This window comes from Aethina tumida, chromosome 1 (genome assembly GCF_024364675.1).
Source record: "Aethina tumida isolate Nest 87 chromosome 1, icAetTumi1.1, whole genome shotgun sequence".
Taxonomy (NCBI): Eukaryota; Metazoa; Arthropoda; class Insecta; order Coleoptera; family Nitidulidae; genus Aethina; species Aethina tumida.
Genome location: NC_065435.1, coordinates 13,389,217 through 13,413,883, shown reverse-complemented (window position 1 = coordinate 13,413,883; position 24,667 = coordinate 13,389,217). Strand labels below are relative to the sequence as shown.

At 29.4% G+C, this 24,667-nt stretch overlaps 4 protein-coding genes across 9 annotated transcripts in view; all 4 read left to right on the top strand.

Annotated features, from left to right (window-relative positions):
* The window catches only part of LOC109599727 (guanine nucleotide exchange factor DBS-like), a 45,152-nt gene extending 36,980 nt beyond the window's left edge, over positions 1-8,172 (top strand). For 3 of the 5 annotated variants that reach the window (XM_020015748.2, XM_049969319.1, XM_049969318.1), the window contains exons 7-12: positions 3,637-3,789; positions 3,859-4,044; positions 4,098-4,822; positions 4,879-5,077; positions 6,137-6,263; positions 6,847-8,172. In XM_020015748.2, the coding sequence (XP_019871307.1) occupies positions 3,637-3,789; positions 3,859-4,044; positions 4,098-4,822; positions 4,879-5,077; positions 6,137-6,263; positions 6,847-6,947 (1,491 nt within the window). In that variant the 3' untranslated portion in view covers positions 6,948-8,172. Of the gene's footprint in view, positions 1-3,636; positions 3,790-3,858; positions 4,045-4,097; positions 4,823-4,878; positions 5,078-5,233; positions 5,371-6,136; positions 6,264-6,846 lie in introns of those variants that run through there. The other 2 variants (XM_049969312.1, XM_049969320.1) reach the window with 2 other exon arrangements.
* A 1,286-nt stretch (positions 8,173-9,458) lies between these two features.
* On the top strand, positions 9,459-11,070 carry LOC109599707 (arrestin domain-containing protein 5). The gene is made up of 5 exons (XM_049969335.1): positions 9,459-9,752; positions 9,806-10,164; positions 10,215-10,589; positions 10,649-10,930; positions 10,981-11,070. Exons 1-5 carry the CDS (start codon positions 9,647-9,649, stop codon positions 11,002-11,004), a joined length of 1,146 nt encoding a protein of 381 aa, XP_049825292.1. The 5' UTR covers positions 9,459-9,646; the 3' UTR covers positions 11,005-11,070.
* Positions 11,071-11,354: 284 nt separating this feature from the next.
* LOC109599706 (arrestin domain-containing protein 3) lies at positions 11,355-12,879 on the top strand. Its single transcript, XM_049969332.1, has 5 exons — positions 11,355-11,509; positions 11,563-11,921; positions 11,974-12,348; positions 12,399-12,708; positions 12,761-12,879. Exons 1-5 carry the CDS (start codon positions 11,404-11,406, stop codon positions 12,793-12,795), a joined length of 1,185 nt encoding a protein of 394 aa, XP_049825289.1. The 5' UTR covers positions 11,355-11,403; the 3' UTR covers positions 12,796-12,879.
* Positions 12,880-13,001: 122 nt separating this feature from the next.
* Positions 13,002-19,571, top strand: LOC109599721 (arrestin domain-containing protein 1). Of its 2 annotated transcripts, XR_007548634.1 has the most exons (8): positions 13,002-13,274; positions 13,337-13,662; positions 14,128-14,313; positions 14,366-14,557; positions 14,610-14,850; positions 14,902-16,167; positions 16,953-17,052; positions 17,935-18,020. XR_007548634.1 is itself a non-coding variant. In XM_020015741.2 (7 exons), exons 2-7 carry the CDS (start codon positions 16,953-16,955, stop codon positions 19,355-19,357), a joined length of 1,314 nt encoding a protein of 437 aa, XP_019871300.2. In that variant the 5' UTR covers positions 14,947-16,167; the 3' UTR covers positions 19,358-19,571. The 2 variants fall into 2 exon arrangements, 1 of the variants encoding a protein (XP_019871300.2); XM_020015741.2 differs by lacking the exons at positions 13,002-13,274; positions 13,337-13,662; positions 14,128-14,313; positions 14,366-14,557; positions 14,610-14,850 and adding exons at positions 18,347-18,529; positions 18,582-18,773; positions 18,823-19,258; positions 19,314-19,571 and having other exon boundaries at positions 14,947-16,167; positions 17,935-18,293.
* Positions 19,572-24,667: the final 5,096 nt, after the last annotated feature.

Here is a 24,667-nt window from a genome sequence, read left to right as displayed (position 1 = left end):
TATATAATTTTTTTTTTTGTCATAAAACTCGTGAATCAATGTTTTTCTCATCAAAATTTTAATAAATTTATTAATTCATAAATTAAATTAAATATCCAGTAATTTTTTATCTAATTAATATTGACAAAATATGAGTTATTGTATGCCATAATAACTATTTACAGGAGAGCTTTTACAGTACTTAATTGTTATCAGTGTCAAAAGTCTCTTTAAAAATACCAATGTTTAATTTTAATAAACTTATATAATTTAACCAATTGTGTGAATTCAATTATTTGTTTTGATGAAATTAAAAATAAAAGAAAAGAAAGAAATACAATAAGTACTGAAAAATAATCAAGTTATATTTTTAATTGTTATAAATTATTGTAGCCAACTATTATTGAAACAACCATTTCTCAGTTTATAACGTATAACATAATAAGATTTTTATAGGAATTTTTAGCATTTTAAACAAATATGGCCATAACAACGATAATGTATATATGTATGTATAACTTTTGTTATAAAACTTGTTTATTTTTGTATTTGTTGTTGTTTTTATCATAAAAAATTGATAAACTTATTAATTCATAAATTTAATTAAATATTCTAGTAATTTAATTAACAAAGTTATTGTATGCCATAATATCCACTTATAAAAAAGCTTTTGCAGTGCTTTTAAAGCTCTTTACGATGTTAAAGCTTTTGCTTTAAAGAAAACCATATTTAATTCTGATAAAATCTCAGTAAGAAATTTACAAATACACTTTTTATTTTATAAACTAAACTTAACTAAATTTTATAATTATCCCTTAATAGATATTTAAATTATAATTCAGTACTTAAAAGACACATCAACCAGTAATAATTTTTTAAATAACTGATAATGGGATTTTCATAAGATTTTAGTATTTTAAACATGTATCACTAAAGCAACAATAATATAAAACATGTACCGTTGTATGAGAATTTCTTTATAACATATTTTGTCATAAAACTTATGCATGGGTATATTTCGTCATTAAAATTTTAATAACCTTTTATTCAAAATTTATATATTCTGTTAATTACGCTTATATAATTAAAAGATACAAAATGACAGTTATTGTACCTTATAAAATTTATATGCAGAAAAAGTTATACAGTACTTTTATAATGTTAAAAGTTTTACTCATGAAGTAATCCACTTTGAACGAATTTTCTGAACTCAATTAAATTTTACATTATCTTTTAATTGAAATTTATATTAAATATCAGTACTAAAATGTAGCCATCAACAAATTACAAAGAACTGCAGTCATCACTGAATAATAATTGAAATTATAATTATATTTTAATTGGTATCAATTACTGTAACCTGTTATTATCAGGACAAAAATTTTTCAGTTTAAAAACTTAACTTTTACAGTGCTTTTACAGTTATTTACTGTTTTGCTTTAAATATACGAATATTTTGAATAAATCTTTACATTTAATATATGCTGCTAATTATAAATTATTTTAGCTTCTATACAAAGTTGAAGCTTTTGCTTCATAAAATCAACAAATATGATTAAAACATTTTTATTTTATATCCATTTAATTTAATTAGTTTTCATCATCCTTTAATAGACATTTAAATTGAATATCAGGACTTTAAAGAGACTAGCAATCAGTTCAAAACATTTAATCAGTATGAATAATAACTAATATTATTTTTTATAATGGTATCGATTATTGTAGCCAGTTATTATCAAAACAAAGATTTCTCAGTTTAAAAATTAACTTTTTTAGTGTTTTTAAAGTTCTCAACAATGTTAAAAGTTTTATTTCATAGATAATTAATATTTAACTTAGATAAAATCTTAAACTTAGCAAATATGATGAAATTAAAATTGACAAAATATACAAGTAATTATATGTCATAATACTGAATTACAGGAAAACTTTTACAGTACTTTTAAAGTTCTTTATAAAGTTAAAATTTTTCATTTTATATTGATATGAAATTAATTAATTTAACACAATTAAAATTAAATTATACTTTAATAGATCTTTTCTCACTCACAAATTTTACATATGCTTCTAATTTATAATTTTAACAGGTATTTTAATAATTTAGTGAATACATAATACTAATAATAATAAAATAAATGCTAATAGTTAAAAGAAAGTATCAATAAATTTCAAAGAACTTTAATTTGTAATAAATAATAATTAATATTATCAGTTATTATCAAAAGCTTTCAGCTGTCTCAATACTAAATATGTGCTGTAGTTGTTAGTTTATATTTTTTTAAATAATTCATTGTAAAATTACCATAGGAATTTATGTATTTTAAACAAATATGGTCATAACATCGTTATAGGTATACCGTTGTATGTTAATCAGTTTCTTATAACAATTTTTGACATAAAACTTGTATTTTATGACGAAACAGTGTTATATGTTCCATAATTAAAAATTTTTTATAATAATTAAAATTGACAAAATATTACAATATGGCATAATATTACCGTAAAATATAATAAATAATTTATTTATTATCTAAATTATTAATCCACTTCTGGAAAATGCCAAAATATTAATAATATTAAATATTTAAACAATGCATTAAAACTGTTTTTAAATATAGTAGTTCTAACATTTTATTTATTAAATAAACTACTACTAAATATATTAATTTCAACTATAATGAAAAAAAAACAACCTAATTAACATTTTTACTTCTTGTGTTTTATTTATTTAAACTGACAGTTGAATAAAAAATTGTATACTTTTATGTTTTTAATAAAAGGTAGATTTTTTTTTATTTAATTTACACATTTTTTATAAAAAATATGTGAATATATTATACTAATTTAGTTTTTTTAACATGTGCAACTATTTATTTACATAATTGAATGATTTTTAATTAACTGTTTAATTTTTAATTATGAATATTCAAATTAAAACTGCTCTTGTTTACATAACTTTAATAAATTGCTGCAATTTGGAACCAGTTTCAAATATATTAGTTCTACTAGAGCACATCTTGAGCAACAACATAATTAATTAATTAACTAATTAGCTAAGAACGAAGATTTAAAGCAACGCACATAAATAATAACTGTTTAATTTTTTATTATTTATAATTTTGATTAGAATTATACGTCTTGTTTACTTAACTTCAGAAAATAGCTGTATCTCTAAAACCGTTCACGTTTTACCCATCTAATTATACGTATTCCACATATTTCGGTTGCGGGCAAGATTAATTACTTTTTATGCCTCATCTTATGTTCCGAACTTCTGGGAAACCGGCATTCGTGTAACTGTTTCCAGATATCGACGCTTAACGACGTTCGCATTACCAAAATTTAGGCCAAAAACCAAATAATCAACACTTAAAATGCCATTTCAAGTAAACATTCGGTTTGCCGGTTGATTTGAATAAAGTACTGTTCGGTTTAATTATGTAAACGATATCCCAAAACGTACTTTAAATACCTGTTACGTAAATTACGTAACACCGTGTTACGGTCTTCGATATTATTCACGCTTAATCGCGTTAAAATGGAACGTGCACGTAAATATTTCTGTCGTGGTACCTTCGGGTACTAACACAGTTATGAATGCTTCGTGTTAATGGAATATTTATACCATGGAAGGCTTATTTTTACTATTTTTTACAGATGGATTCGTCAATAAACCATGACCACAGCTCACAAATATCCAATTTATCTCCAGAAACTGATGAGGTTAACAGAATCAAAACTGGACATGTACTGACTGAGTTATTAGAGACTGAAAGATTATATGTATCTGAGTTATTATCTATTATTACAGTAAGTACCAGTACTAAATAATTTTAGAAAATTTTGAGGGTGTAAAATATTTAATTTGTGCTCCTCCAGGGTTATAAGTTGGAGTCACAAACTGAAGACATGCAGCGACTGTTGCCAGCCAACTCCCAAGACAAATTCAACATTATATTTGGAAATTTGGAAGAAATTTACAGTTTCCACTCCGAAGTGTTCCTAAAAGATTTAGAAAATTGCATTACCTCAACAGATCTTGTTGCTTTGTGTTTTGTGCAGAAGGTAAGGTGAACGTTTAACTTAAAGTAACAGCACTAACTGGTCGTTGTTTGCAGCGTGATAAGTTTTTTAGATTATATAGTTACTACTGTCAAAACATTTCAAGATCGGAACAACTGCGCGAGAACGCCTTGGAGCTGCATGCTTATTTTCAGGCGTGCCAACAAAAACTAGGTCACAAATTGCCTTTAGCAGCGTACTTGCTCAAACCAGTTCAGCGAATAACCAAGTATCAGTTGTTGTTGAAAGACTTGCTGCGATATTCGGACGAAACTAAGTGCTGTAAGCAGCTACAACAGGCCTTGGACTGCATGTTGATCGTGCTCAAGTGCCTCAACGACAGCATGCACCAAATTTCGATAACCGGCTTCCCAATAGGTCTTGGTGATCAGGGTGATTTGTTGTTGCAAGGTTCTTTTCAAGTTATGGTCGACAATAAAACAGACCTCAAGATACGCCTCTCCAAAACCCTCAACAGACATTTGTTCCTATACGAAAAAGTATTACTGTTCTGCAAACCGGTCGCCAAGACTGTTCACAACAAAACCACCTACGAATACAAGTCTTACTTGAGAATGTCGGAAATTGGCCTCACTGAGTCGGTCAAGAACGACACCAAGAAGTTCGAGATCTGGTTGAAGGGTAGGTTGGTGGTTTACACAATAACGGCGGCCACAGTTGAACAAAAACAGGCCTGGGTTAACGAGATTAAGGGCGTGCTTTTCAATCAGTTGGAGGAGCTCAAGGACGAAAAGACCAGACAATATTCCCAAACTCACACGTAAGTACCTCATCCCACACTGAGCAAAATCAAATAATAAACATGTGATCCGTTAGACCACTAAGACAGACGACGTCTTGGGAAAAGCAAAAGAGCATCGGCTCTAACCCGTCAATAATAGATAATAATCAAAGGGCAATGAGTTGTGATTCTGAGTCCCATCACACGTTGGAGGATGAGGAGATCGAGGAGAACAACTGGTCATCCGACTGCACGAATAGCGATGACGATGATCATACTAATACGGCAATACCCGTAAGTGTTCTTCGGGACTGGATTTATTAGCTTGGCGTATAACTGAGCTACGATGTTCCCTTTTGTTTTTGCAAGTTTTAGTTCATTGGAGGATTGAAGCTCAGTTGTACAAGGTCTGGTGTTGGTTACCTCTTTAGTACATAAATTTATTTACAGTTGCCTCGTATGGTGAAGGGTCAGAGTAAAGTACAACGAGTTGTACAATTAATCATTGGTGCTCAAGGTCATAATAATACATCAACATTTTATGTTAACAATTTCTAAACCTCCGTTCCATTATTTATTTAGTTATAGTAAGTTGAATTTTTTTAAAAAAGGTTTTTGTTTTACATATAGACATGTTTAGCGCATACTATAATACATACAAAAAGTCTGAGCTACATTTGTGTTTGTTTCTGTACAGGGTGTCTCACTAAGTGTAACTAAACTAAATATTTTTCAGTGAGACGTCTGTATTTGATAACACGTAAATGAAGGCACTATTTTATTTTTAACACATTAACTAACTAGTCAATAAAACAGTGTTTTAATTTACAGTCTGTTGAGAATACAAACTTATACTAGCGTCTCCACACAGTGATTAATGCTTGTAAATCATCTACTAGAAGACTACTAACAACATGTTGTGTTACTTCTGTTCTACAGTATACATTTATCCATCCAAAAGCACTACAGTGTGACAGATGTTCTCACTTACAAGAACTAAATTTGCACATCTCCATTTCTCGCACGTTACTTGTCTCTTTGCATTTTTGATGTGTAGCTTGACTTGAAACTTTCTGAAAGTTAAAAGTAGCATGTTTTGGGAACTTTCAGTCAACTTACAATCAAGTTCTAGTTGTTGAAACTGTCAACTTGTATATTAGGACATCTTAACAATTTACAGACTCAGCTAAGTTTCAGTAAACCGGCGCATCCGCCACCTATACGTTGAATCTGTAAATTGTAGTTACTGTACAAAACAATCCTCGTAGTGAATTGCTTAACTACTACTAACACTTGTGTCTTAACTGCTTGAACCACCAGCACTATCTTAACATGATTTTTATGTGTTTTCAGAGTGGACGTTATGTAGCTTTAGCTGATTATTGTGCAGTCGGAAACAGTGAGGTGAATATGCGTGAAGGTGAAATTGTTGAACTGCTGAAAGTTGGCTGTGCTGGTTGGTGGTTTGTTAAAGTTATAGGTCAGTAATTTTCAATGGTATATGCATGATTATTGTTATACACGATGGAAAATAAGAAGTACGGATTATTTTTGTTGATGGAAGTCATTTTTTTTATATAACTTTCTTTAAAATATCTTATTTTCATCATCATCGAGGAAAAAGCTCTAGGTTGGTAGTGAAGAAAAAGTCAACCTTGGTTTTAACCTCCGGTGGTGGATGAGATAAAACCTACCGTTCAACACTTTGAAGCAGCAGAACGTCTTTTATGTTTATATTGACTTAATGAATATTATTCAAATAAATCATAAACAAAAAAAGGCAAATTACTTTGTTTTTGTGTTTAATAACTTACTTACAAATGATCCATACTTACGAACACCGCTGTATAACTACCCTTAATAGTTAAATTCACGTCCAAACTATAAAAAAATCAACAATCACACCTTTATTTGTTTATCTAAGTGTGCTTTGTGGCATCATTTCATTTCCTTTAGGAGTATCACCTTGATAATTTACAGGTAGTTCGCACAAATCGACAGGAAGTGCTTCATCATGTCTTTGAAGGAGTCCAGTTACTAATTTGATTTGTTTGTGATTTTAGGAAGTTCGGTCGAAGGATGGGCCCCCGCGGCATACCTAGACAACTTGCATCGTAAGAGTTCTCGTAGTAGTAGTAGAAGTCAAGATCGTCTGAACGATTAAATAACTATCTGGCCAATCAGACTTATTGTTAGCTATTTCCTATGATGTTTCGAAGTTTAGGGTGCGACTAAAGTGCTATGTAATTTATTCCTCTACATACTATTTAAGGCAAAATTAATAAGAAATCGACAGTTTTATTGGAAAAAATAATAAGTGATTTTCTTATTTATTTTGGGACTCGTTATTTAATTATTTATTTATTTCGTGCAGAGTTTATCAATGTTTTTGTTTTAGCTATATGTATAACTCTGTTTTTGTGATTTCGTATTAAATTTTAGGACAAAAAAATTACATATCCTATATTCTTTATTTAAAAGATACATTGACCAAAGTTACAATTAAGTTCCGTTCATTCATACTGTTTTCTATGTAATTTCGTTTTGTGAACAGGGTGGTGCAATTCAGTTTCAAAGCAATACAATAAATATTTAAGCAGTGTCTTCGAGTTCTGATGAAACATCGCATTCAACTACTAATTTATTTATTTATAAATAACTGTTTTATTTATCCGTAGCTGCAAATTAGTTTAGATAGTTTTTAAGTTAATCGTGTGTTTGCTCAGAACTCAGAACATAAAAATAATTTTATGCGACTTGACCCAACAAACCAAGAACTGACATTATAAAATCTGCTTCTGATCTTGTTTTTCAAAGATTTGTTCGTCGTGTTGGTTGTTCAGTTGAAATTATATTTTGAAAATATAAACAAATAAAATTATTTGTGCCTTTGTAAGCGCGTTAATTTAGTACAAACTTTATTTTTGATGCTTACTGTATTCCAAATTAGAGGTGGAGAACTATTGATAATATAGACTGCGTTATTTTTAATGCAGACACAGTTTAAAAGGGAACCTCAAAGTTCCTTTACTCTTTCTTAGCTTCTACAAATATCGATGGTTCTCCACCTCTCTTCCAGATGGTATTTTTGTTTGTTTTTTAAATAAAATAGTGATTAAGTACCGACTTGTATTGTTTATTAAATGACAATATGCCAAGTAGTTTATTAAATTATTAGATTTATGGTGTATTTGTCACATCCATTTTTCATAGTAATTATTACTTTACCATTATTGCATACTCCAATCATATTGTTAATCATACGGTATTGAATATGGGAATTTATGTTTTTAGATATTAACCGTTTTATAAGCTCAAATATCTGGTACTGTAATAATTATATTTAATCATAATAAGATAGAATTGTCAATATATTATTTATTATAAAATGTGTGTTATTAATTTTCCAAATTTTCCTTTTTTATGACACCAACATACAGGAAATTAAAAAATATGACACAATTATGTAAGATACTTGGAAACATCATTTACATATAACTTTAAGACACAAATCAATTTTATTCGACAAAATAATTAACAATTTTTTCCAACGTTCTACAGAGCAGAAAGAAATTCTAAACTCTTTGAATTGAAGTCAACTTCAGATTTGACCTCTTCTTTATAATTATATTATAGAGATTACGCTTAAAATAAGTTGTAATTGAAGAGGAGTCGATATTAGATAATTTTTATTTATACATGAGATACCTAAGGAGAGTTTAATCTGATGTATTTTTTATTTCAAAACAAGTAGTAAATATGGTTACGTAGATAGTTTCTACGTAATGGACATTAAATCAGATAAAAATTAATTGATAATACGTATTGTTTTGACATCTTCATAATTAAAAAATTGGGCAATGTCAAAAATTAATAATAATCATATGGAGAAATATCTGGACTACATGATGAAAAATGTGGAACATTTTGAGGCTTTCCTTGACTCGCCAGTGTGTTGTGGTCTTGAGTTGTCATGAAGAAGCAGGATCCCTCTTATATTTACCAAACGGTGTTCATTTTTCAGTAATTAAAAAATTGAGCACTGACAAAAATTAATAATAATCAAACGGAGAAATATCTGGACTACATGGTGAATAATGTAGAACATTTTGAGGCCTCCCTTGAGTTTCCAGTGTGTTATTTGGTCTTGAGTTGTCAGGAAGAAGCAAAATCCCTCTTATATTTAGCAAACAGTTCATTTTTCAGTAAGTGTCTCATGAACTTCATCAATTTGTGTGATGTAGACTATTTTATTGATCGTTGATTTCTTAGTGTACAGTCAACATGTAAAAGTATCTCCATATGGTGATCAAAATCTTCCTTGTGTTAAGACTTTTATTAAGTGCAATTTCACCAGGTTTACGAGCTGCAACTCACTGTTCAGATTGATGAGATTTTTCATGACACCTAATTTTGTCCTTACAATTTAAATGAAATCCATTTATCCAACTTTTTGATGGTTGATTGATCATGATTTAATGACAAATGTTGCACGAGATATTACTCAATTGCTCCATTGGTACAGACGTTTAAAAACTGTTAATAAACCTTTTCATATAGTTATAAATTTCAAATAAGTGCTCAATAACCAGTTTATGATATTTCAAACTATGGCCTGTCAAATAATTTAGGCAATATTTATCTAACTAATCATACTAAAAAAGTAAGTAATTAAAACTGATAAGTGTATGACAATTGGTTTATTATGTAAACGAATCTATTGATTCTCTGATTATTAAACTTATCTATTTCACGAACAACAAAATTCCCAGATAAATAAAAAAAATACAACAAACGTCATACTTCCTATAAGTAATAATGAAATTAGAACGTATTTCATTTGATGTAACTAGTTGACATACAATGTCTTGCCAAATATCTTTGTTTAACTATAGTGGTTGTTACAGAACTGGAGAAACTATTACAGGTGTAGTAGAAGCACATTTCAACGTACAAAAGACCATAAAAGGTATAAATACAGTTCATATTAATATTAAATTCTAAAAGATTTATTTACTTCAGGGGTAAAAATTCGTCTGAAGTGTGTGGAGTCAACGTCGTGGGAGGAATCAAGTAGTACTTACAATTCTACTACAAAAACTGATGAAACTACCACTACCAACTACAGTGGCCATAATGAATTATTGCGAAATGAAATATGGCTGTATAGAGACAGTCATATTGGACCAGGTTCGTTTAAATGGCCTTTCAGCTTCAACTTACCACAAAACCTACCGTCCAGTTATAAAGGAATTTATGGCAAAATAGAGTACTTGTTGAAGGCAACAGTGGACAGAAACTATAGATTTCTGTATGAGTCTAAAGCAAATATAGTGGTGTTTTCCCCAGTGTATTTACACGCCCTGTCACCATATTTTGATGTAAGCCAAAGTTAATTCTTATTTATATTTGTAATAACTGGTTTTGGCAGGAACCACATCAGACTGCTGCGGAGAAGACTCTAGGCTTTTTCTGTTGCAAAAAAGGTATTGTAAAGTTCGAAATGCACCTGCCAAAACGTGGATTTGTGGTCGGTGAAAATATCTGTATCAGAGTTGTGGTCACAAATCTCTCCAAAGTTAACATAAAAAATTTAAAATTCAAACTCGTCCAAACTAATAAATCAAAGGCAACCCATCCAAGGACTGAATATAAATGCAACAGGGTGACTCTGGCCAAACACACGGATAAAGGTATTGGAGCACATGGAGAACACGATTTTATTGTTCAACTATTGGTTCCCACCGACAAGATAATACCAAACTTTTTATACGCCGGCCTCTTTGAATCGTCTTACACTATTGAGGTAGGAAAGATTTGACGTTGCTAATTTAAATCTAACTCAGTCATTTGATGCATTTTTAGGGCTCATGTGTCTTCGACGGTTTTCATACGAACCTAAAATTGGAAATAGTTCCTTTTATAGGACATCAAAAATACCCACAAGAGAATGCATCTCAGTCCTACATCCCTCCGTGCCATTTACAACAAACAAACACCAATCAAACTTGGATTACTAAGACGGAAACGGTGGGAGACCTACCACCGCCCTATGAACCGGACCCCTTTACTCAAAGCTCGAATAAAATAGGTTTTCATGAAGGTGTTACAGTACCATCAGCCCCTTACGAGTCAGATATGCCATCGGTATGTACTTTGTGATCAACGTGGACCTAAAATAAATTAAATCATTTCAGGTTCATCTCTCTATCAAGTATTAAATGAAGATTTTTTTTATATATGCCATAATTGTATTTAGTTATTTTAGTATTTTTTAAATAAATTAATAAGGATTTAATATTAACAATTGTATTATTTAATCTTCCTAATTTGATAAAACCTGTTGAAGAATGTAAGTAACCTAAGTAGATTATAATCTGACGTATTTGTTATTTAAAAACAATTTTCAACAAATTCAATTTATAAGCATATAAAAAACAGTAATTCTGGTTAGTTAAACGGTTTCTGCATAATAGATATGAGATAAGATAAAGCATCATATTGATAACAAGCAATTGTAACAGATTTTAGAACAGTTATTATAGATCTAATAAACTATTATTCAATCATTCAGATTGACAGTAACCACATACAGTAATAAGTAGTAGTAGTACTAAATAATGTCTTGCCAAATAAGTTTATTCAACTACAATGGATGTTATAAAGGTGGTGACTCAATAACTGGAGTAGTGCAAGCACATTTCAACGGTGTCAAAGACATAAGAGGTATGAATTATTTTGTAAAAAATAGATGCCAATTAAAAGTTCTTAAATTATAGGTGTTAAAATAATTTTTAAATGTGTGGAATCGACAAGATGGGTTGAACATCGAACTCACCACAATAATAGAAGAAGAAGAACCGAAAGACATAGTGTAACGTACACTGGACACAATGAAATCATACGAAATGAAATATGGTTACATGGTGAATGCCACATTGGACCTGGCACCTTTAAGTGGCCCTTCACTTTCAACTTACCAATGAACGTACCTTCATCTTTTAAAGGAGAATATGGTGGTGTAGAGTACACGTTAAAGGCTAAAGTAGACAGACCATATAAATCAGATTATGAATTCAAAGCCACTATAATGGTATTTTCTCCAATCGATTTCAATGTTCTATCACCAAGTTTTAGAGTAAGTAGTTTTATGGTACCACCTACACATTAATCGTTGTTATCTTTATTAGGAACCTCGGCAAACAGGTACAGAAAAGACGCTTTGTTGCTTCTGCTGCAAAAGTGGCCACATCAGTTTCGAAATGTATTTGGAGAAATACGGCTTCGTGATTGGTGAACACATCAATTTAAGGGTCCTTGTTACGAACCTTTCCTCCTCCAACATAACCAATCTGAATTTCAAACTCAGCCAGATAATCGAGTCAAAGGTGACTCACCCATCAACAAAATGCAGGCACAACAAAATGGTTCTAGCTAAAGTTACACGTCCGGGTGTCGGAGCTCATGGACAAAATGAATTCAACGTACAACTCCCCGTACCCACTCACGTAATAATACCAAATTTCCTGTTGTGCAACTTGTTTAAGGCGTCATATTCCCTTAAGGTAACCATCATACATGCGTACATTAAAATAAATAAACATTACACACGTAGGGGAGCTGCGAAATTGACGGTTTCCACCAGGACTTAAATCTGGAAATGTTCCCCTTGATTGGTCACATCAAACACAGGCAGCCAACCGATATGCCTCAACCATACGAGATTCCACCGTGTCACTACTCTCAAGGAAGCACGACCCAAGGTTGGGTCTCCTCGGTTGTGAACGTAGGAGGTGACCCACAGCAACCTCCGCCAATTGGTTTTGGGGAAACCAAGACTGTGTTGCCTCAACATCCACCTGCAATGCCCACGGCGCCGCAAGATGATTCTGTTGGTTTAGCTGGTCCGAGTACCCCTAATTTGAGTAGGTATTTAGGTAGTTTGTTAGCCTTTTTAATTGTAACTAATGGTTTTAGACCCGCCTTCCTACAAGGAATTAATCGATTTGTAAGTTATAAAAGGGGTGTCGGATGAGGGTGTTGTGAACATAAAAAAATAAACGCACTGAAGGTATTTTTTAATAAATGGTTTTGTATTATTTCTCCCTTATTTACTAATCCTTACCTAGGTCACTAATATTATTAGGCAGAATTAATTAATGAACATAAAATAATGTTTATGGCAATTAATTTCACACATGGATGTTAAACAATCTGGTGAAATGGAAAAAAAGGTCTAGATAAAGCATTATCTTAATATTTAATCTCGTATTTAGTGATCAAGGTAACATGCATTTAATCTATTATCAGTATCATGATAATCACAAACACAACTAAAAATGTAAACCTTTGTGTAATATTAAACAAAAATTGTGATGAAAAATGAGTTTGAAAATAAAACTACAAGATGACAACAATGGATGTTGTACAACAGGGCAATACATTATTGGTGAAGTTGAGGCCAACTTTCGCAAAGTTAGAAGAATTAAAGGTTAGTTAATTAATGTATATTTATATTGCAAATCTTACAACATTTCTAATAAATTATTAAAGGTATTAAAATTACATTAAAAGGAAGAGGTCATGTATGGTTTTACCAGTCAAGTACCGCTAACCGTAAATCCACTATATATACTGGTAAAGAAACATACATAATCAAAGAAGAAATGCTACATGAAGAAGGTCATATGGGACCAGGATTGTTGAAGTTTCCATTTAGATTCTATCTGCCAAGTTACTTACCTCCTACATTTCAAATCAAAAATGGAGGTATAAAGTATTATCTAAAGGCTGAAATTTTATCTACACTGCGTTCATATAAGTTGGATATTAACGTATTTTCTCCAATAAACTTGAACAATTATAGCATCATCTATCAAGTAAGTTTTTTAAAACTTTTAACATATTTTGTCACTTTTATTTTAAACAACATTTAACATATAGATTCACATTTGTCCATATGAAGACAAAAATTTATTAGATCTTGAAATTAGTGTGAAGGGTTTGTCACTTTGCCGGACTTTCCTTAGCTTAAAACCCTTTCCATGAGGATAATGCCCAAGCCCAATTATTCCAACATGTTGAAGTCATAGAAGACTTCAAAGTTTAGCCCTTCCTCTACAGACAGCGTCAAGTAGAGGTGGCATGAAATAAGTTCCCACAGGACAAAGCTAGCCACTTCAGTAGATCACTGCCAAGGCTCTCAATGAGTGCCTGAATCATCGTGTTGTCCAAGTCATTGTTAGTTTAATTCTAATCTGAATTGATCATTTATTACTCTTTTACTCCACTGGATCTATTGTTGTATTTGAATGTATCTGAAGTTATATTGGTTTATGTTTTAGGCACCTCGACAAGCTTTTAAAGAATTAAACCTTAATTCATGTTGGTGCAAAAATTATGGCCACGTCTCGCTTGAAGTACGTCTCGAAAAGTACGCCTTTATTGTTGGGGAAAGTATAAACGTAAGAGTGATAGTGGAGAATTTATCCACTATCAATATTCTATACATCAAAATGGAGCTATTACAGGTAGATGCTGCCTATCTCGTGTTTTTAATTTTTAGTAATTTTGGGACTTTAGGAAATAACATACACGTGTACGGAGCCAAAAGAAAAATCACGTGAAACAAACATCCTTATTAAAACACAAAAGTACCCAGGAGTGTCGGCCAAAACCACACACAATGGCATTTTACAATTTTTGGTGCCTGATGATGCCTCGTTTCCAAATTTTGAATCGTGCAATTTATTTACAGTCAGGCATACTTTTCACGTAATTTGTGTGGCATTTTCGTTTTAATTTATATTAATAATAGGTGTTTTAGGTGTCTTGTGTATTCGCAAGCCTCGATTCAAATTTGTGTATAAGTATGAAACCAATTATAGGACACATAAGTAGGCAACTTGAAGAGGAAATTCCTCCTCCTTACTCCCCAGTTGACAATAATGTTCTAGTTGAAGATCGATTGCCTGTGCCACCACTTCACAGCTACGACAATCCAGCACTGGATATTGTAGATGAAAGGTTGCCTACTTATGAAGACGTTATTTTGGAATCTAACCTAGGTAAAAATATGGGTTAATTTCATAACAATTTTACGATTTTTTTAATTTTAGAGAATAGTCAAATTTCAGAATTGTCTCATTGATTGTGTGCCTTGGGCCAAGAAAATTAAGGTTACACAATTCATAGGGCACAAAATGTCTGTGATTATTAAAAAAATGATATCAAGCATTTAGGAAAATTAAGGTTAATTGAGTTCTATCCTCATAGGCTCAGAGTATTTTTATTTTGGTTTTGTACAGGTCATTTTTGGGAGTGATTTTGTTCAAATAGTGGAAAGAATTTCAACAATGCATTTGAAAGTACTCAAGCATTAATAAACCATAATATATGTTACAGTGTGGCCCATTTGAAAGCAGGACACCCTCTTAAAATTTGCATTTTTTGTCCAATTTTTTTTTCAATTTTAAAGCAGGAAAACATGTGCTTATAGTCAAAAACTCACGTTTCTTGGCCCAAAACCAAAAGGATAATTTTTTTTGGCATTTTATGAGGGTGTCCCCCTTTCAAATGACTCTATGGACTTACTCCTATTTAGTAATAACTGTGTATATGTAACAAAACAGTGGTAAAACAAAGACATATTTAATATTATTTAAATTATGATCTATTTCTTAACATAACTGTAATTCTTTAATAATCTTGATTAACAATTTGCTTATTTACAGTTTAAATAAACATTACTTAAATATCACTTAACATGTAGTATTAATAGTTTAATTTAAAATGAGCTTAACATTGTAAATAAAATCACACAAGATTCTAAATAATCAACAATGAAATCACAATTGTCAATAAACTTTTACTGTTGTTATACTTTTATTGACTGTTAAACATACAACATGAATTTGCTGTCTGTTTCTAAGAACACACATTACTATTTATAGTTAATTATGAAATATACATCTCTTATTAAATGTTATCAAAATATTTTGTGTTTTATTTAAAACAATACACATACAACACCATATTCTTTCCTAAATTTTCATTTTATACCTAAATCAATATAATTTTTTTAAAACATGGGTTAAACATACAACTTGAATTTCCTGCTTGTTTCAAAGGAAACAACGTCTCTCATGTTAACACATACAGCAATACAACAAATTATATAGATAATAATTGTACGAATTCTGTGTAATATAATATGTCTTATTTAACTCAACTCATTAGTTGGTTATAACAAGGCCATAGCGATTGATTTATATTTACATCGTGTTCATTCAGTACTTACCGGGTTCAACGGACTATCCTCTGTATCTCTTAGCTCGCCAAAATTAGAACAAAACAGATAAGTAAGGCAATATTACATCATTAAGGTGAGTTTACCTTTTTATATATTGATTTTAATGATAATGATCTGTTGTGCAAAAAGAAGCCTATTTCAAGGTTATTATAGGTTTTATGTCGAAGAGTTGTTTACGTAAACTACGCGCAACATAAACTGTGACTATTTTTTGATTAATAACAATTTTAAAATATTTTAACTAAATTGTGTGCTAAATTTTAAAACAAAAAAAGTAAATATAAACAGTAAATGTAAAAAGTGGAATTAGATGCGTTGTTGTAAACTGAGTTGCCTACATTGTAGTCGTCAGACACATGTTCATTGCAGTAGTTTAAGTCTAAAATTAGAAAAAATTTTAAATTGTTTTTGAATTTGGTAGTGTGTGAATAAATATATTTTGTAAGCGCTGCCTAAATATAAAAAATAAAATAACTGCCAACAAATATACATATATACAGTGTGGCCCATTTAAAAAAGGGACACCCTTATACAATTTTGACCAATCTTGACAAACTTTTTTTTCAATTGTAAAATGAAAATACGTACTTATAGACAAAATTGTCACTTTTTTGGTTCAAAAAATTAAAAAATACATTCTTTATTTCTATGATTTTTAATTTTTCCTAAGATTATGAATGTGCATTTTTATGAAATTTAGTACAAATTTTGGACAGAAAATTCAAATTTTATGAGGGTGTTCTGCTTTCAAATAGACCACACTGTATATATATCAAATTCTAATATAGTACATATAAGATATGAAGCCACACTTTGAATGTTAATTTAAGTCTATAAGTTATATATTTACATTTATAGATGAGTTGCAAAGTAATAATCGATAGCACAAACTTTCAACCCGGATCTCTGATAACTGGAAAAGTATTAGTAAACATGAACAACGAAAAAAATATCAGAGGTAAGTTTTATAATTATTGATTGACTTTATTTATTACTATTTTCTTTTGTATCTGTGACGACAAAGGCTTAAACCATATTTAGAACATTGTATATAAATTCTCCCACCGGTTAATTTAATCAGAACTACACAAGAGCCATTTAATTATATTATACAAAATACGCACGAATTGTTCCAAAATATTCTAATAATTAGTTTTTAATTGATAGCTCAAAATTATTTTATCAATATGATAAAATTCCAAAGCACCATTGTAAATGCCATTGAAGAGTATCACAGCAACATTTTAATACTTTAAATACTTGAACAATGAATGGAAAATGAAAGTTGATTAGTAACCTTTTTTTTTCACTTTCGTCATCTACCCTTCATTATTATTATACAACTACTTATGTATTTTCCTTCATATACAGTAAATTCTTGTATACAGTGTGGTCACTATAAAATGACAAAATTTTCATTAAGTTTGAGCACTATATACTGTTTTAAAAATTATAAAATTTCAACCGAAAATATACATTTTTAGGTAACCTGGTCTATAATATCCATAAATTTCTTGAAAATGGCTTTAATTATGAAATTTTCTAACGATAATTGTATACAGTGCAAGAAAATACTTTGAGGACAAGACTGTTACCTTACTCCTAAAGTGATATATTAGAAAACAGGCTTTTAAATTTTAACGTCTGATAATTTATGAATATCATTGTTGTAGCCCTTTTGGCAAAACACTCACTGTCACAATTCTTTTATACAATCTTATTACTGAACCCCACCCCAGTAATTCCAAATATCTTGAAAATTGTAAAGGTAAATAAGGTTGCTATGAGATGGGTTTACAATTAGTTGAAGTACCCATAAAATATCCGAATGTTACTGTAGGTGTGACAGTCCGTTTAAAAGGTGAGGAACACACGGAATGGGAAGAGCGAGAGAGTCATTATAACACAACGACGGAGAAAGAAGAGGTAGTTTATCAAAGATACACCGGAGATCATACTGTATGTGAGCATGAAACACAACTACGTGGTTCTGGTAAATTGGAACCTGGTCAGTATACTTTCCCTTTCGAATTCCATTTGGACAGGGACATACCCTCTAGTTATAAAGGAACTTATGGGTATATAGAATACAGTATTAAAGGAAAGGTGGATCTGGCCTATCAATTCGATTATGTAGATAAAGTTTACTTAAACATAAACTCACCAATTAATTTCAATAACATGTCTTGGGATTTACAAGTAAGGTCTACATTAATCAAATAGATAATTTGAATTATTCATCATTATTACAGCAAGCAGTTTATGCAGAAGACGATAAAACTGTTTGTTGCTTCTGTTGCTCACAAGGAGAAATAACTTTTAAAATGACAATACCTAAAAGGGCGTATGTAATAGGGGAAAGCATACTTGTTCATGTGGATATTACCAACTTGTCCAACGTTAACGTTGATAACGTTAACATGAGAATCATACAGGTAATATTTAATGTGACTGCGACTTCATTTCTAATTATTCGGCCATTTTAAGACCACAGAATCAACGACACATTCACCAAGTACCAAAGAAAAGTACGAAACAGACGTAGTTGTATCAGTAGATCACACTGGTGTTGGTGCAAATGGTTGCCACAACTTTTACATGACCCTAGACATTCCTACGTATCTCCAAATATACAATTTTAAAGGTAGCAGCTTATTCAGCAGCTCTTTTAGACTTGAGGTAAAAATTAAAATAGTAATTGGGAATAAAAATTAACAGTTATCCTTAGGGCTGCTGCAACCTACCTGATTGCCATACCGATTTAGAGCTGAATCTTCACCTTGTCCTGGGTCACATTCAACACGAAAGAAGCCCGACGGTGGTGCCACCAGATGAATCGACAACCATGACCCAACAACTAGGTGTGCCAAGAGGAAACAACGACGAATGGGAAGACATCGGTGAAACCACTGAGATAGGCGACGAACAACCGCCACCCTACCAATCTCACATAGGTTTCAACATTCCTTCCGCACCAGATCCGTCGTCAAATGGGAACACGGTTCCACAACTACCCACGGCTGGATTTGTAGCCATGCCCATGCCCGGACCGTCTGCACCTGTGTCCGAGCCTGAGCCACTGAATCCGGAGAAAGGTGTCTTTGGAGGAGGGCCTCCTTCTGCACCTCCTGATGATCCATCAAGGCCCAGTGCTCCAGAACTACGTAAGTAACTAGTAACAACTTTTTGTACACCCTAAATGGTAATTCATGTTTTCAGCTCCTCCTTCGTACGAAGAAATAAGTGGAAACAAGTCTCAATAGTTGAAGGCTGCTTTAGGCGCTTACAGTAGCAGCAAAAAGCAAAAAAGCTTGTCAATTGCTTGTGTTTCCTGTAAGCTTTTTAAACCTACAATGACACCTTTGATGTGATATTACGCCACAACTCGAGATTAAAAATATATTCTTGTACGTGTGTTGAAACGCTTATTGCTTTTATGTATAATAAACTTACATATAATAAATATTTTACAAAATACATTTGCGTCTTCCTACAGTAAAAAATAGAATACTCCCGTCGTTTATACAAGATTGGTTGACGGCAGACCATGGTCTTTAATAATCCGGTGAATTTATGCAGGGGGTATATGAATTAAGCTTTGGATTTCGCTGGGGAAACTTTGAATGTCTTACCTTTGTGTGCCGTATGAAGTGGATAGCACTTAGAAGTCGGAACTTTTGATGCTGACGCCCTGCACAGTGGATAGACGCCGCGGCGTCGTTATCTTAATGCTGAAAAGTAGAATCGGAACGTCCGCCCCGACACTCATCCACGGACCGTGAAATCAAAACATGCCCTACTTCACTGTACGCTTTTTTTTATTCAATTGAAACCTTTGCATCGCATTATTTGTTGCCGTTGTGTTTTTAATCATTGAATGAAAATGATTTGATGAAAATTGGTTGGTATTTTTTGTGCACCGTTAAACATTCAAGTACATATTATATTACTTCATTTAATCAATTTGTCTTTCTAAAATAATTTATGTACTTTTCATTCATATATAGAATATTCGTATATACAGGGTGGTCATTATAAAATTACACAATTTTTGTGAAATCTGATTTACGAATATCATTCGAGCATTTGATTTATAGTTTTTGTGAAGTCTTTATGAAATAAAGTTTTAATTATAATTGTATATACTACAGGAAAATACTTAAAAATATTACTTATTCCTTACACTTAAAAAGATCGAATTTTTAATTATTTAACAAATTTTTATATATCAGTATTCTTTAAATTTTATTTTATTTTAAATTATTTACTTAAAATATTCAAAGTTCTACTTGAAAAAATACAAAGATATTGTTTAAACATGTCTGAAATAGGAAAGGCCAAATGATTTTTCTTGAATTGTAAAATATGTAGTAACTCCCTTAATTTTTAATTTAATTTAATTATATTCAGTTTTTTCAGTGGCGCAACATTGCCAATCCATTGTTACGTCACTGTATTTAAAAAATAAATAAATAAAGTGAATTAAAATCGGTAATACTAAAAAAAAAAAAATATTTTATAAATTTATCTCCCATTTAATTAGAAAAGCAAAATAATCAAAAATAATTTGTTTAGTTAATCAATTAAGAATTTTAGTGTTTTAAAAAAAATCTTATATACGACGTTCTTCAAATTTGTTTTATATTGTTGTATTTTATGTTATACAATTTATTATTATTTTTTTTTTTTCATTAAAAAAAATCAAATTTGATTGAAAATAACAAAAAAATATGTATTAACCTTAATTTTCAATTTGTGACTCACTGGTAAATAAATATTAATGTTTTGTCATTGATGTATCACCGGGATACAAAAAATAATTATATTTAGTTTTTCCAGTAGCGTAACAGTACCTATCCATTGTTACGTCACTGTCTTTTAAAAAAATTGAATAAAATTAATTAAAATCGATAATACTAGAAAAAATATTTAAAAAAGAATAATTAAAAATAATTTGTTTAACTAATTAAGTATTCTAGCAGTCTTAAAAAATTTTATATACGACGTTCTTCAAATTTGTTTAATATTGTTGAGTTATAATCTAAAATTTAATATTATTAAAAAAAATTGGTTCAAAATAGATATATATATATATATATATATATATATATATATATATATATATATATATATATATATATATATATATGTAGTAATTCCCTTAATTTTTAATTTGTGATTAACTGGTAAATAAATATTAATGTTTTTTCATTGCCAGGACACAAAAATTAATTATATTCAGTTTTTCCAGTGGCAGCATCTTTCAAAAAATCTTATATAGGACAAAATTACTTAATATTGTTTTCTTTTTAAGATTCAAAGTTCATTTTATTTTAATTAAAAGAAAGAGTTTATTTATTTTAATTTTTCCAATGGTGTAACATTACTAATCTATTGTTTAAAAAAATAAATAATGTTAATTAAAATCGATAAAACTAGAAAAAATATTTTATAAATGTATCTCCCATTTAATTAGAAAAACAAAATATTAAAAAAATAATCAAAAATAATTTGTTTAATTAATTAATTAAGCATTCTAACAGACTTAAAAAAGTCTTAAATACGACTTTCTTCAAATTTGCTTAATATTATTATGTTTTATGTTCTAAAATTCTTTTATTTATTTTTATTTTTTCATTAAAAAAAAACAAATTATATTCAAAATAACAAAAAATATGTAGTAACACCCTTAATTTTTAATTTGTGACTAATTAGTAAATAAATATTAATGTTTTACGTCACTGTCTTTTAAAAAATTAAATAAAGTGAATTAAAATAATACTAGAAAAATATTTTATAAATTTAACTCCCATTTAATTAGAAAAACAAAAAAAAAATAATTAGTTTAATTAATTAAGCATTCTAGCAGTTTTAAAAAAATCTTATATAAAACGTTCTTCAGATTTGCTTAATATTATTGTGTTTTTGTTCAAAAATTTATATATTTTTCATTAAATACCAATCGATTGTTACGACACTGTATTTTAAAAATTAAATAATATGAATAGAAGAAATATTTTACAAATTTATCTCCCATTTAATTAAAAAAAAATTTTGTTTAACTAATAAAGCATTCTAGCAGTCTTAGAAAATTTTATATACGACGTTCTTCAAATTTGATTAATATTGTTGTGTTTTATAATCTAAAATTTAATATTATTTCCATTAAAAAAAAAAAACAAATTTGATTCAAAATAGCATATATATATATGTAGTAATTCTCTTATTTTTTGTGATTACTGTTAAATAAATATTAATGTTTTTTCATTAACGGGACACAAAAAATAATTATATTTATTTTTTCCAGTGGCGTAACATTATCAATCCGTTGTTACGACACTGTATTTTAAAAAATTTAAAAAAAAGAATTAAAATCGATAATAATAGAAAAATTAGTTTACAAATTTATTTTCCATTTAATTGGATAAACAAATTAATTAAAATTAATTTGTTTAATTAATTAATTAAGCATTATAGCAGTCTTTCAAATAATCTTATATAGGACTTTCAAAATTACTTAATATTGTTTTGTATTTAAGATTCAAAGTTTATTTCATTTTAATTAAAAGAAAAAGTTTTTATTATTATTAATTATTTTATAAATAGAAAAATTTACAAAAAGATCACAAAAATTGATCATGAAATAGTGAAATAAATTTTGTTTTACATAAATATAATTGTGATATTATCAGGTAAATCCAAAAAATATTTTAACCTACTGGTGTGTAAAAAATAAAATATAATTACATTTCTGTGTGTACTATTAAAGACAAGGAATATTTTAAAAAATAAGTGAATTAAATCACCTGCCATGAAGTTTATTAAAATCCAGGAAAATTAAAATTGTACTTGAAGATAATGCGACCCTCGAAACGTGATAGGATTATATATCAAACTAATTGAGACATATCCTTGGGGCATGTGTATTTGGTAAATTAGTTTCGAACGCTTATTTACATGCCAACCCCATTTTAAATGAAAAGGCCGAGAGTGATGTACAATAGTTTCCCATATGTTAATGTATGTCGTGCAACGAGACAATTTTCCCCTTTTTTGACGCTTCGACGCGCTGAATCAATCTGTTTCGGAGTGCGTGATAGGAGTGAAACTTTGATTAAACACAAACTGAAAGGACTAAAGTATACCACGCTGAAAGGACTTGGTTAAGGGAATTTATTTGTAGGATAAAATAGAGCCCGGATTTATATATACTTTTGAGATCTTTAAAATTGATACGGTTTCAATTTTAATAATTAACCCTCTTAACATAATTAGTTACTTTGCTGTGTCTCTATGTCGAATAATATTAACAGATAAACTAACGTGCACTACAGTAATAATCTAATGGAGGTGAAATGTATTTCAACATGTATATTATTGTAACATGCACATGGTAATTGATAAGCTAGAAATGTTTGAATTGAAACTTCAATAATAATCCCTATACATCATTACAAGTGCTCAATTTTAAACATGTTCCACCCTACCTTACTGAAACATTTCAAATCGAGTTGAAACTAAAACACTTCAGGAATATTATTGCTGGAAATATTTCATCATTTCTGTATTACAACTGGTTACCTGCCCTGTTCAATTTATTCACGAGAGTGCTTATATTTTTAAAGGGGGCATTATTAAAAACTTCACCATTATTATCTTTAGAGAAACAAATAAGATTTGAGATGGATGATAATGTAGTGCTTAATGTAATTAAGTTTGTTTTTATAATATTTTTTACTTACAAAAATGATTTGCTTGAATTTTTTCTACAAGCAAATTCATGCAATAAATCACACAATTGTCTCAGTTTCTTTAGTTTTTATTATTATTTTTAGAATAATTTTATTTTTCTATTTTTATAAATATATATGTATGTTTGCATACAACAAAATACAATTAACTTTATATAATACTATATAATAAAAAAATAAATATTTATGAAATAACTACCTCCTATCTCAAATTCTCTTCCTCAATGTAATTTAATTACTTACTTAAGTTAGGTTAGAGTAAGTTAGGTTATATTTTGGATAAATTAATTAAACAATTAAGATTAATTTATCCTATTGAAAGCATCTCTGGTATAATATTTATCTTATAACCTAACCTAACCTAACTTATTTTAATTAAAATCAATTTGTTCCTATATAGTTACACATAACCTAATCTAACATATTTTTATATTGTCCAAATATGGTTATACCTAACCCAACCTAAAATATTTTTATATAGCTTCACGTTTTTCATTAAGCATACAATTGTCTCAGTTTCTTTAGTTTTTATTATTGTATGTGTAAATTATTTAGTAAGTTTTTAGAATAGTATAATTTTATTTAAGTTTCCTATTTTTATAAATAAAGATGTATGTTTGCATAACTACCTTTACGTTTTGGATAAATTAATTAAACAATTAAGATTAATTTATCCTAATGAAAGCATCTCTGGTATAATCTTTATATAACTTTAACCTATATAATTAAACTCAATTAGTCCTAATATAGTTCCACCTAACCTAACATACTTTTAAATTGTTCAAATATAGTTATACCTAACTTAACCTAAAATATTTTTAT

Excerpts from the sequence above, each read along its gene's own strand:
- LOC109599707 (XM_049969335.1), top strand. The coding sequence starts at position 9,647 with ATGTCTTGCCAAATATCTTTGTTTAACTATAGTGGTTGTTACAGAACT. Across the intron at positions 9,753-9,805 it reads CGTACAAAAGACCATAAAAG|GGGTAAAAATTCGTCTGAAG; the intron begins GTATAAATACAG and ends TATTTACTTCAG. Across the intron at positions 10,931-10,980 it reads ACGAGTCAGATATGCCATCG|GTTCATCTCTCTATCAAGTA; the intron begins GTATGTACTTTG and ends AAATCATTTCAG.
- LOC109599706 (XM_049969332.1), top strand. The coding sequence starts at position 11,404 with ATGTCTTGCCAAATAAGTTTATTCAACTACAATGGATGTTATAAAGGT. Across the intron at positions 11,510-11,562 it reads CGGTGTCAAAGACATAAGAG|GTGTTAAAATAATTTTTAAA; the intron begins GTATGAATTATT and ends CTTAAATTATAG. Across the intron at positions 12,709-12,760 it reads TCCGAGTACCCCTAATTTGA|ACCCGCCTTCCTACAAGGAA; the intron begins GTAGGTATTTAG and ends TAATGGTTTTAG.
- LOC109599721 (XM_020015741.2), top strand. The coding sequence starts at position 16,953 with ATGAGTTGCAAAGTAATAATCGATAGCACAAACTTTCAACCCGGATCT. Across the intron at positions 17,053-17,934 it reads CAACGAAAAAAATATCAGAG|GTGTGACAGTCCGTTTAAAA; the intron begins GTAAGTTTTATA and ends ATGTTACTGTAG. Across the intron at positions 19,259-19,313 it reads GCCCAGTGCTCCAGAACTAC|CTCCTCCTTCGTACGAAGAA; the intron begins GTAAGTAACTAG and ends TCATGTTTTCAG.